At 45.8% G+C, this 13,677-nt stretch overlaps 1 protein-coding gene across 2 annotated transcripts in view; it reads left to right on the plus strand.

The window, feature by feature from the left end:
* foxp2 (forkhead box P2) overlaps positions 1 to 13,677 on the plus strand; it is a 65,401-nt gene that overhangs the window by 22,233 nt on the left and 29,491 nt on the right. The window contains exons 3-5 of one of the 2 annotated variants that reach the window (XM_071538592.1): positions 8,467 to 8,604; positions 10,613 to 10,702; positions 13,168 to 13,357. In XM_071538592.1, coding sequence (XP_071394693.1) covers positions 8,467 to 8,604; positions 10,613 to 10,702; positions 13,168 to 13,357 — 418 coding nt within the window. The remainder of the gene's footprint in view (positions 1 to 8,466; positions 8,605 to 10,612; positions 10,703 to 13,167; positions 13,358 to 13,677) is intronic. The other variant, XM_071538591.1, reaches the window with a different exon arrangement.

A 13,677-nucleotide genomic window follows, 5' to 3' on the forward strand; every position in this document is an offset into this window, starting at 1 on the left:
TGAATACGCCCATTACAAATGCCATTTTATCTGTGATACTCCATTGTCTAAATATCAGTATAAAGCGGTGGAAACTCTTATTTGATTAAAATACCCTATTGTGCTCTCTGTTCCCCCATCTCAGCACTGGAGGTTTTTTAATACTCCTGTCTTAATGGAGTTTACCCAATAAAGCAGCATTATTTACCTGGATTATAAGGCCACAATGGCTGCCATGGTGCCATGTTTTATTAGCTTCACGGCTTGATAAGAGTCATTGGCAATCAAGCTACATGTTTTCCACCGGAGGAATCAAGAAGATTGATCCCCTTGTATGATTAGCACAGTAGAAAGTAGGAAAGGGATTAATATTACCATGACATCCTGCTTATGGCAGAGACACTGATAAATCCTCCGCCAGTCTTTTTTCCCCTTCTTCTCTCTTCTTCGGTATTTAAGAGCGGGAATGATCCATAGATCATGGCATGTAAATTATTTAGTACACAAGCATCTAAGTGCTTCAGCTTGCAGTTTTAATTACGCGTATTAGCAGCTAAAGGCTCTCGCCTGACTAATTCTATCCTCTCGCTCATCGCTGCGTCTCAGTCGTTGACGACGCGCAGGCAGGCAGCTATGGCATTCACATGCATGCGCACGCACACACGTAAAAACACAGTCTCACAAACACACATACAAACACACACACACAAGCTGCTTCTCCACATTTGCGTAATGTGACAGGTCTATTATTACACAGTAAGCCCACGGGAGCACTCAATAAACACCTATTTCTCCCTGTAAATCCCCCTGCCTCCGCCATGCTGCTTACACGGATCTCCCAAGGCACACAACACCCTCTCGTCTCCGCTCCGCTCTCCTCCTCTCCTCTCTCCCCTCACTCTCCTCTTCTCTATGGCAATATCCCCCTCTGAAAGGCATTTATACACTGACATTTGGAATACAAATAAAGAAACGCGGACGAGGAGAGGCGGGGAGGATTACAGAGGCCTATGAATCTGACAATTGTTTCACTCACACACACACACACAACTCATATACACATAGCCAACACTCAGTACAAACACACACACACATACAAGCACAATGACAATCACTTCACAAAGTCATCTCATGTTGTCAGATGCGGCTTCATTTAGACCTGGTCTAGTTTGTTCATGGCTCTGTTGTGCACATTGATCATTATTGATAAGCAATGAGGCTGGGCTGGACGTTTAGCAGCTCAGCCTCTCATGCTTAGGCGTTTAACACACAGTGCACTGACAAAGCGATTGGTAGGTAAGCAGGTTGGGAGGTACAGTGCTCCACATTTGGAGGTATGAGTCAAGATACACTAGGCATCCCAGATACTTCACCGTAGCAGGTGCTAGGTGTTTAGAGTGAAGGGTTGAGTAGACATACACACACACTCAAACGCACACGACTATTTGACCACATCTCCTCCTCTGGTGTCACCCCGAGGCTCCCATTGTGACACAGTCACACCCCCTATATGTCAGGAGGCGCATATAAAACAGCTAGAATGACCCTTAACCCTGTCTTGTGAGTTCGTCAGATGGAGGACTTGACAGTGTGAGGGGGCATTAACGAGGTCCTCTCCCACACAGAGCTGCAAATGAACAAAGCAGCTTCCTCTCCCGCTAGGTGTGTAAGTGTGTAAAAGGGAATGATGGAGACAGCAATGGCCTCCCCCACTATACACCCCAGACAAAAGGATCAACGGGTGCGGTTGAGATCGGCTGTGCCCCCCCGCGCTATTAACAAGAAACTACTCCCTGACCCCTCCTCCCATTGACTTACACCCTCTAGTTAATGCTCACTCCTTAGCCATTCAAAACCTAAGCGCTGGCAAGTGTGATCTGCGCCTACCACACTATCCAGCTGTGAATGCATTTTGACAAGACTAATAACCTCAGTCCCAATGCTTAGCTCCAGCTATGTGGAATATAGAGTGGAAATATTTTAGGTTTTATGTATGGTTTATGGATGAGGAGAGATGTTGATTTTGGCCCGTTACATCTGTTTTCTGTAGATTCTACAGCTTTCTGCCCCGGCCAATCAGATTGGTTGTGGGCACTGGGCCGTCCTGGGAGTGTCACACTTTTAAAGGTCAGGTCCACACATTTCACCACTGAGCCAATATCACAACATCTCTGTAGCCACGCTCATCTGCTTATTGGCTTTCATCCGTAACACACAGAGATGCAGGGAAAAGGGCTGTGACGCTAGGCTTGAGTATAGGTTAGCTAACTTCAGCGTGCGTGGCTAAAGGATGGTAGTTCACATTTACATTTATGAATATATCTTTCCACTGCATCCCCTCTGGTCGGATCTCAAAATAGAGAAAAATTATCACAGCGAAGGGAAAAAAGAGAGGGGAAAAATATTTTGTTATTCATGAGGAAAACTTCTGTTGACTCTGAGAGAGAGAGAGAAGAAAAAAAAAAAAGTGTCAGCACATTTTTAGTCAAACACCCTTGGTTACTGCTTTTGTAACCAGAAAACAAGATTTTTTTTTTCTCTCCCCATCTCCCTCCCTGCTTCTCTTTTTTCCTGCATTTACAACACCTACAGGACAAGATTGCTAAATTGCGAGGACAGAGCAGGTTCATCATTGTGATGCAAAAGAAGTTGAAATGCAACCCCAAGGCGAGGTAGCCGAGTTTGGGGGATCGAGAGAAAGTGAGAGGGAGGGAGGGATAAAAAAGTAGCTCAGACCTTTGATGTAGCAGCAACAAATTTACCTTGTGACAGAAGATACATGGGCGCAATAAACGAGTTATACCAGCCCTTACACATGCAATCAGATGATTCTGGCCAGGGTGTTAATTGGATCCTAACCGGCAGATCTGATACGCCTTGGCCCCGGTGGTGAGGGGGAAAGCCTTTCCAAGTGATGAACTATAATTCACTGAGCTGCTTGAAGCACTTGTAATTTACTGTGTGTCACTTGATGAAGAGGCTGATCCAGTGGAGGCCATATTACCTGCAACATCAGAGGGAAGCGTCTCCCCCCTCGCTCTCACTTGCGCTCTCTCTCTCACTTTCTTTCTTTCTATTTCAGCACTCTCCTCTCTCTGCACTCTCTTCTTCGATTCTCTCCCTCCCTCCATCTGTCTCGCTCATTTACTGTTGAAGTATGTACACCTGCAGGGAGGCATCAGTAGGGAATGAAATGTGCCAGTTTAACGATAAAAGTCTAACAATTTGTTGTGATAATGACACAAACAATATGCAGAAGCAATATCATGCAGCTACAATGGTGTACAGTACTTTCAAGAGGCTCATCTTAATCAATGACTATCTATGTAGAGATAAATCAATATGGAAATTGGGCTAAGCCCATCCCAATCTCCTCAGGCTTTTTATTAGAGGCTTTTACATGATGGGTCTTTATGTTATGATAGATTGCACTTCCCATGCACTGCTGCCAAACTGCCACGGAAATTGATTTGGGAAAACATTCAGTAATCTACTTAGCTCCGGTCCTGACAATCTAGAGTATTGATCTCCTTAATCTGAATACACGACATGTGTTTGAGAGTGTGTGTGTGTGTGTGTGTGTGTGTGTGTGTGTGCGTGTGCGTGTGCGCGTGTGCGTGCGTGTGCGTGTTGTTTTTTATGTTTCTACATAATAAACACGTTTTCTTCATGCATACCAGAGACTCTTGCACTTGCGAGTCACTCACCAGGCCAGCTGCTCGGTAGTCCTGGTGGTCCTTGAGTGGAGAGTCCTGGCTATCAATAATAGTGTGGCCACCATTGGCAGTAATTGGCTAGTAAATGAGCAGTGTCAGCTGAAAGGGAGTTGAGGGGTCAGAAGTCCACAAGCTCTGAGGGGGGTCTGAGTTTGGGGCCCTGTGCCCCTGGGAAGCCCAGGAGATTGAGATGAATTAGCGGGGGTGGTGCTTCTCTCTCTTTTCTCTCTCTTTTCCTCTCTGTTTCTTTCTCTGTCTCTCTCTCTGGGTAAAACAGACCTAGTGCCTTAATTAACAGTGACTCTCCCTGCCAAGGATCCACAGTAATTACCAGCTAGGACCATTCCATTCCTCATTGCGTTTATCTTAACAGTATCTGTAGCGTAGCTCAGACCCCTGTCCAGCGCTACCGGATTGGCCTCTGTCGTTGATACCCGGCCCGTGTTCGTTGCCCCCGCAATGTTTATGGCCGACATCTAATCGCCAACTTCCCCCTGCTTATTACCGCTAAGTGAATTGTACGGAAGGAAATGGAATAAAATGAATTCTTCTCTGCCCGACTCCCTTAATTGTTTAAGTTTGAGCTCCGATACACCAGTTATCTCCCGCTTTAGGTAATTTGATTTTGCTCATAAAACCCATTGTCGTAAAGATAAAGCGCCGCACAGTGGAGTGGGTGTAATTGCTGAAAGTGCATTTGTCCATTGGTCCGGATAGTTGGAGGCAGACAGCTGAGTTAGCCAACCAGTGAGCAGCACACAGTGGAGATTTGGTGTTTTGTATTTAATGCCAGAATGCCCAGTCAAATCAAACATAACGAGAGACCTGGGCGCCGACTCTGCCTGCAAGAGATACCTGAGCACTCGGTGGAAGAGCTTGACCTTTTGCGAGGCATTGGAGAGGCTGGTTACAGGCTGCTGGTGTGACGAGAGCGGTGTAATGATCTGCTTGTTCTAGTGAGGGCCCCGCCAGTGTTTTCACATCAGGAGCCAATTTAAAGGTCTTTTGTTCTGCACTCCAACTTTGGGAGCAAACCACATGGCTTCAAAGTTCACGTCAATATAGCCATCTTCTTCCAGTGTCTCCTCATGTGCGTTTTTAAGACAAGGGACATAAACAAATTGGGGGTTCAAACGGCAAGCACACGCTTGTTAAAAACAGGCTCATGTTTCATACAAATGTCAGTGAGTCAATTATTACATTCAAGGATTGTTCAGAAATCATTTGCAAACCAAAATTAAAAACAGGAGAAGCACCGTTTGTGTTATTATGGTCCCCAGTGGCCACATCAACTGTAGCTAATTTGAGTAATGATTTAGGAAATCCCATTAAGATTTTTTTTGTGTGTGTGTGTGTGTTACAGTATTGGTAATATAGCCTTTTGAATTACTGAGAAACGGCAGCGGAGTCTTATTGGATATCATGGCTCCTCTTGTATGATTCCTGGTGAGAGAGAGAGTCTATTCATGGTGTGTGGATGTTTACGCCACTGCTGTCGTCCAGTAAATGCTCATTAATTTTGTCCCTTCGTGGCAAAATCATTTCGAGGAGAGGCAATTCAGCCCCCTGTTCCTTTCAATTCACCGCTCACGTCAATCAAGCCCCCGTGCAGTATCCTGCAGAATGGAGGTGTTATATTCCTGCAATTATCATGTCATATACTCGAAAATGTAAATGAACGTGTGTGTAAAATTAAATTTATGGGTTGTCAGTGAAGAATAAGAACCAGGAGAGCAATTACTTATCTGCTTTCATCTTGGAGCCTCTGATACGTCAAGCAGAAAAGCATGCAGTTAAATGCTGGAATTAGCATTGTGCCGTACTTTACAATGGACGTGGGCCAGGGCCTTCTCTCCTCTCGCTGACTTCGTCCTGCCTTTTCTCTTTTTTTCTCCCCCTCTTTTTGTTTGGAGGAGCGGTGAAATGAAGATGATAATCACCCATCACTCTGCTAAAAAGCTAATGAAAGTGTAAAAGGCACTTCCCAATTTCATGTGCTGGTTGTTTTCTGTTTTGATTTTTTTTTTTTTCTTTGTTGGAGTTGTGTGGGTTTTGTGCATTGTTGTTGAAATACTGTATTATTTATTTACAGGTATTTGACTGTGAATGCGTATGTTTCATATTTCACCACTTAGACAAAGAACTGTTTGAAGTACAATGCTGGATGGCTTTATTTGAGAATAAGCATACTGCTTTTATATACTGTATATGCATGCATATATTTGTGTTTACATTTGAAAATCCTATATGTCTAAGCCCACATCCCTTTTGCGAACCAAAAAATCTTTGAGCCTGCATCCAATTAATGCTCTTAATGAGTGCATCTCTCATGTTGTTTCTCAGCTGCACTCGTCCCATTGTCATGGCATCCAGCACAAAACCAGGGGTGACTGCGGGGGTAATTACTTAGCTTGCAAATGTACCTTTAAGGGTTAATAACGTTGAAGGTGTAAGCACGGCATTTGCATAATTACACACGGCCTGTTTAATTTGCAACTTTTGACGGCTTTTGTTCGCTTATTGTGGACGCGTCTTCTTTTGCGCTCTTACAAAGAGGATCTAGAGGAGAAAAGATGTACCACAACATCCTTCTCCTCATCCTCCTCCTCCTCCTCCTCCTCCACCTTAGATGGAGTCCCTTCTCTCTAAGACCCTAATGAACAATGGAGGCAGGATTTGTTTGAATATGAATATGAATGTGCAGCGGGGCCGGCTGGAAGTTGACCTTCAGCTGTGATTTTCAGTTCATCAGGATTAGTCAAGGCGGGCGATCAGGAGCCACTAATGCATAATGACTTCTAAAATGAAAAATGTGTAGTGACCATGCAAATGTCTCGGCTAATCAAAGAGGGGGGAAAACCTGGGGTGGGGGGTGGGCGTCGAGGAGAGGAGAGCTAAACAAGGACGTGTCAAGGCCTGACAGAGAGAGAGAGGGAGGGAAAGAGAGACAGAGAGAGAAGGAGGGAGGGAGGAGAGACATGCATGGAAAGTAATCAAGGCAGCTTGATTAGCTGGCGATGAGGACAGGGATGTCTTATTGGCCCCTTGACACGCCATATAGGCTAGCTACTGTCGTGGCAGCTCTATGCTAAACACCAGCACAATTAGCGTCAGGAAAGCCGTCGCTACATGTGGATATTTTAATTGTATACCAGCAGCACAAGACTCTGTTTGTGAAGGATTTTTGTTGATAAGACGCAGCTACCAGCCCAAAGGCATGTTACTGCACTTTTATGCTAGAAACATAAAAGTATTCATGTGGGTTTGTTGATGCTATTACATTTTAAAGGGCATACACTGTAGGAAAACAAGAGGTTATGTGAGTGGCTTCAATCAGTGTAAAGAAGTGATGGCAACTGCACTTGTAGTAATCAATTAATGTTTTGTGGTTGATGTATTAAATATTTAAGCCTTATTCAGTGATGAGGGAAGAGATGAATACTGTCTACATTCACAACAGGTGAAGAGTTGTCTGTTGCAGTGGATACCAAATCATTCATCCATCTTGTTTTTCAAAACTTCACTGGAAAGTAAACAAAATTTAACAGAGGGTTCTCTGTTCTCCGCACAAGGCGTTAAATTTTTCAGCAGGCATGAGGAACTGAAACTGCGTAATATAAACGTTAGCCCGCGCTCCCCTGTTAGAGTGTGTGCACACAATCAAAGACAGAAGCAATGAGAAACGGATCCTCTTTCTATTGATCTGCTTCCTCAGAAGTCGCTTGCTCTGCTGTCTTAGAAGAATTTGGCAGAAATATATGTATCTTTGTTTTGTTTTGGTGAAGTTCTTCTACTGCAGTTTGACAGCTTGTATTTTAATGATTGTTATCACCTAAAAAAATGACATAAATTTTTCAAAATGGAATGTCGGCGGAGAGCGAGAAACAATTGTGCCTCTGGCTGCTTTCGTGAGAATGAAAAACTTGAAAAACTTCTGTTCACTGTGGAAGGCAGCTGGTAAAAAAAACCCTCTCTCCCTCATAAACAGAACTGCTCAATACTCAGTCTTTTCCTTTTTCCTCCCCCTTCTTCTCAAAGAATCCTCCTCCCAACGTCACAAAACGGCTCGGGGTGAACCCCAACCTCCCAGCCACGACCCACCGCATCACGCTGATTGTGCCCGCCATGTGTCCACTTCATCAGTGTTATTTTAATCAACTTTGGAGTTGTGCATTTTCACGCTGTTTCACAATAGCAGCACTGATAGGCACGCTAAAGTGGGGGAGTTCAAGGGTCCCGCTAATTAAGGTCTACGTCTATTTAAATCCCTTACTTTTCCCAGCGGGGTGGAGGCAGGAAAATAAGATGAGCAACACAAAGGCACAGCACCCATCTGTCCTTCAGCATCTCCTCTAGGCTGCCACCGTCAGGGCCATGGGAGGCCTGCTCTCCCTACCACTCGGTCACCAATTACCACGCTCCCAGTGGAGCCATGCCACTAGACCTGACGCACGTCTCTGATGCTCTGCTTTTTCTTTTCTCCCCACTCTCTGCCTTTTTTATCCCTTCCTCCATCCATTTCACTCCCACGCTCTCATTGTTTACCATTCTCTTCCCTCATTCACATTCTTTCTCCCTCTGATACTCTACATCCACCTCTATTTTCATTTCTTTTTCCCCCTCACCCACTCCCCACATCTCCTGAACTCTCCCTTACACCCCATCCCATTCCTCTACCTTTCTCTCTCTCCCTGTCCCTCTCTCGCTCTCTGTCTCTCTCTCTCTCTCTCTCCCTCTCTCTCTCCCTACCTCTCTCGCCCACCCGGTCCAGGTTCCAGTGTCGGTGGCCATGATGAGTCCCCAGGTGATCACGCCGCAGCAGATGCAGCAGATCCTCCAGCAGCAGGTGCTTTCCCCCCAGCAGCTCCAGGCTCTGCTCCAGCAGCAGCAGGCCGTTATGCTGCAGCAGGTACACACACACACACACACCTACATGCATACACACCTAGACATGCAAAAACACTTCGACGTATGCAGACGCACACCTAGATGTAAGCCGTAGGCAGTAGGCTAGTATGCTGCAGGTGCGCACACATGCGCTCAGTCACCTAGATACACACTTCCACCTAAACACACATACATACACCTGAATCTAGGAGGACACATGCTCACTCACACCTAGACACCCACATACTCACATAGTGGTGCACATACACACATTCACATAGACACGCACATACATACACTCAGCTAGAGAGACACATACACACACCCACACACACATATGTCAAAATACAATGCACCGATACATAAGCAACACATGCACAAAGTGCCCATTCAAGCATAGTCACATTCATATTTCCACCTAAGAACACCCACAATTGCCTTTATGCCTGGTGCACGTCCGCACACACACACACACACACACACACACACACACATACTCACACGCGTCCTGAGTCACTCCTGTGCCATTGTATCACAGCCACCAGTCGGTCATGCCAACTCACCACTGCCTGTGCCCTTGACACACTTACCAAGAGGAAGCTGAAATTGACGTACTTGTTCGTGTCACCTCTAATTAACTGTTCCTAGCGTGTCGCTGGTTCAATTCCCTGACAGGCATCCATCAGGGACCGAGGGAGTGGGGCATGGTTCTGATGAATACCAGAAATTGGATGATAGGTGATGGATGATGTAATATTGGGAATCAGCTTGTGAAAGCACACACTTGACACAGCCTTGTGTCAGAGTTGAAATACATTTCTCATTCATAGACTTGATTAAGGGAAAGAGAATGAGAAATTGTTTAATTAAGTATGTCAGTCATTCCGATTAATTTCCCTTCATTAAGAGTGCTTAGACTTTAAATTTGATTGCAATCTCACTGCAGTGGGTGTAACTTTGCGCTGTCTTTTCCACAGCAACTGAAAGCAGAAAGTTAGCAAACATTACTAAACATTATTAATGTACATAACAATTTGTATACATTACAATGTGGTATATCTGGTTAGTCATAGTGAAGCACAGTTCATCATGTTGCAGAACTGCTTAAACAAGTTTCTTAGCTTTTTGTTTGAGAGGCACCGGGGGGTGATGTTTCAGGGATTTGCTGTTGTTGCTGTTGTTGATTTATCTTGACTAAAGTTGACTAGAGCAAGAGTTATGAAACATTGGCTCCCATTCATTTAATATTAGTAGCAGTTAAATCTTGTGGCTGTTTGTGTGCCATTTACCAGAGAACCGAACCGTGCGTTCCAGTGGCCTGCTCCGTGGACTACTCTGTCAGGCCAAAACGCCATCTGAAGTTCACATGAAATAAAACCGAAATCATCCTTTAAATGGCTGTCACAGTATGCGTGTTAAAGGAATCAGCTCAAAGCAGTGAACCTGCTCCTCAGAGAGTTTACTGTGTTTATTTCAACCACGGCAAAGGATGTCAGCGCATTCAGGCAGCCAAATGCGTAGTTAATGTGATGAATTGTTGCCCCCTACAGAACTGTGCCAGACCATTAAAAGCCCATATGGGGAAGACTATGAAAGACAGCCAGGATACAAACGCCAAGAGCAGTAGAAAATGACGGTTATTTATGATGCTCAACAATGTTTTCTGCATAACCAACATGTGCTGAAGTAGTGCTGCCAAGATTAAGAGAAAACATCAACAAGTTAATTTTAAGGCATGTGCTTTGTGCATTGTTGCATATAAATCAATTAGAATGTATATCACCAAAATTGTAATTACTAGAATATATATTAATACCATAATTTAACACACTGACAAGAAACTGAAATTAAAACATTATTTGGCCAAGCCTGTGTTGCCCATGAATACTGTTGCCTATGAGATTTAGAGATGTGTATTTACACAAATATGTATTTACTCATTCTTATCTTCTACTTCTGCCTGTTTGTGTTTGTGTGTGTGTGTGTGTGTGTGTGTGTGTGTGTGTGTGTGTGTGTGTGTGTGAGAGCAGCAACACCTGCAGGAGTTCTATAAGAAACAACAGGAGCAGCTTCACCTGCAGCTTCTCCAGCAGCAACACCCTGGCAAGCAGGTAAAAGAGGTAGGAGAAACACACACACACACACACACACACAGATATATAAACACTCACACAATCACTGATTTATAGAAAGGAGACCAGAGACAAAGTCCTGGAATCATATCTTTGATCAGGAGAAATAGGCCTGATTAAACTCTGTATATCCACTGTGTTAACAGTGTGCAAAGTTCTGGTAATGGACTTGTTAATTGGTTGGTAGCGGTCTTAAAATTAGCTCCCTCCTCTTCTCTCCCCCATATACCAGCACTTGCGGCTGGAGGGTGTTCATGCTACCTTCATGCAGTATGGAGACCCTGGAACTGATTCAATTAATGAACTGTTTCTAGGGACATTCACACACACTACACAAACACACACTGATTTACAGAAAGGAGACCAGGGTCTTGGGTCCGATTCGTTAATGAGCTGTTTCTGTGGATACATACACACACACACACACACATACACTACTCCTAAACTTAGAGTGTGCGATGCTCATAAATCACACTGACAGGCGGCCAGTCGACAGACATGGCTCTCTCTCGTTCTCTCTGACTATCAGAGAAGAGGAGACAAGCATGACAGCCTTTAGCCACGTTCGCGCAGCCGTGTTGGAGCGTCACACGGCGCCCGAACCCCAAGAGCGAGGCCAGGGCCAAATCCAAACAATACGTGTGGAAGCAGTTAAATTGATCAGAAAAAAAAGGTATCACAGAAAGACACGTGCTCTGTCTCTCTCTTTCTTCATCTCTCTCTCTCTCTCTCTCTCTCTCTCTCTCTCTCTGTCTCTCTCTCTCTGTCTCATCTCTCTGTGTCTCTTCAAGCTGCCCATTATGCCGGCCCTACAGGAAGCCGCAACTGACCTCCCGGCGGCTTTGTTTCTGTTTGGATTTGTGAATAGAGTTTTTCGGGGGGCCCCGCCATCAAATATGGAATAGAAATTGCTCCCTTATTTCTCTTGAGGCAGGATGGAGAGCGTGGGGGGCAAACCACCTCCCTCCATCGCTCCATTATGCAGCCTGTTTTCCAGTGAGCGCATCACAAGTTTGCACCCACCCCACCTCCCCCCACCCCTCCCCTCCCCTTACCCTTTCCAGGAACACCGTGATACACACATACACAAACACACGAGCGTGGCATGCGTATATGCTATATGCGCATACACATGTATGCATCCACTTTGAGCTAGAAGAGGAAGGTTCTTTGTTTTTCTGCCAGGAGAAGGAGAGGAGAGCAGAATAAATAGATCCCTATACACTAGCTTCACTTTCTTTTAAAGACAAAAACCTGGAAAAAAGTTCAAATCACAGTTAAAACATTATTTATATTCTCTACAGCTGAATGACTACAACTATGCAATATACAGTAACTGTATTCACTCACTTTGACGTGGCAGCCCCCAGTAGCCCCAACTAGAAAGACCGAATAGCTCCCATCAAAGTACGTGCCATCTTTGGGAATCTAATATTACAACACATACTCATAGCCAAGTTATTACCTGACTTTTGTCTGTTTGTATGTGTGTGTCAAGATTTTTTTTGTGTTCTCACCATATAATAGAGGCCCTTGTGTTATGGCACTGTTTTACAGCTCAGAGCCAAAGCTTTTTTTTTTTCTCTCCCTCAAATTCGCTCACTCCCTCTCTGACTTGTTTTGCTGCGGTGGCTGAGTTTGATGTTTTTCGTTTTGTTGTTGTTGTTGTTGTTGTTTTTGTTGTTTTGCAGAGGGCTTACGCAACCGCCTGTCTGGCCCCGCGGTAAACAACTCTGTGAGGCAGTGAGGAGAGCAGGGAGGGGGATGGAGGGGGGAGGGAAGGCGTGGCGTGCGTGTGTGTGTGTGTGTGTGTGTTTGCTTGTGTACTTGTGTCTATGCATGCATGTGCACGCGATGCTGTAAATCTCTCTTTCTGCCAGCTCCCTCTGGCCACATAAGCTGTAACAGACCATCAGTGAAGGCGAGACAATTAACTATCAGTGGTAGTGGGGGTGGTGGGGGGCGGGAGGGGGGATTATACCAGAGGCTTAGTATCATACACAATCACAAACCACATACACTGACAGGCTTGAGAGCCAGTCTATCAGCACTGCTTTGTGTGTGTGTGTGTGTGTGTGTGTGTGTGCGCACGGATGTGTGTGGCGGCTCCGGCAAAGAGAGGAGAAGGCAGCAGCTCTGTGGTACACACAGCCCACAAAAAACAGGAGGAGAGAGTAAGGGAGCACAGACAGAGAGAGAGAGAGAGAGAGAGAGTGCAGAGAGACAGAAAGAAGAGGAGGACTGAGGCAGAGAGGTATAGCTAAGGTCACGGCGGAAGCGAGCGAGCGCAGACTCTCCTCCATGCACACAGCAAAAATATCCACTCCCTCTCTCTGTCTTCTGTCTTCTCTCTCTCTCTCTCTCTCTCTCTCTCTCTCAGTTGTTAATTCGTCTGTAATTTCCCTCCCTCTCCTCTCCTCTCCTCTCCTCCTCTGCTCTCCTCCTCTCTATAGCAACAGCAGCAGCAGCAGCAGCAGCAGCAGCTGGCCGCCCAGCAGCTCGTCTTCCAGCAGCAGCTCCTGCAGATGCAGCAGCTCCAGCAGCAGCAGCACCTGCTCAACATGCAGCGGCAGGGCCTGCTCTCGCTGCCTGGGCCCGCCCCCGGCCAGGCCGCCCTGCCCGGACAGACCCTGCCCCCGCCAGGTAAGAGGAGGTGGGGTGGAGGAGGGGGAAGGGAGGAGGAGGAGGAGGAGGGGAGGGAGAAGGGGAGGAGGAGAGGAGGAGAGTTGGACATGGTCGCGTTGGTCCTGAAGCATGTGACACGGCACACCGGTGGTCACATGCTTCCTGTGCTTTGTCTGCAGGTTGGGTGGGGGGGAGTTAGGTGTGTGTGTGTGTGTGTGTGTGTGTGTGTGTGTGTCACTCTGCTTTATTGTCACTGTTTGTGCATCTGGCTGCCTTTCTTTCGCCCTTCCCTCCTGTTGTCAGTTTTCCGTCTCACGTCTCGGAGCCTGTCTGTCCCA

This window comes from Centroberyx affinis, unplaced genomic scaffold, assembly GCF_046629955.1.
Source record: "Centroberyx affinis isolate AG114_WGS23_722 - 3 ecotype Tasmania unplaced genomic scaffold, CSIRO-AGI_Caff_v1 ptg003307l_1, whole genome shotgun sequence".
Lineage (NCBI taxonomy): Eukaryota > Metazoa > Chordata > Actinopteri > Beryciformes > Berycidae > Centroberyx > Centroberyx affinis.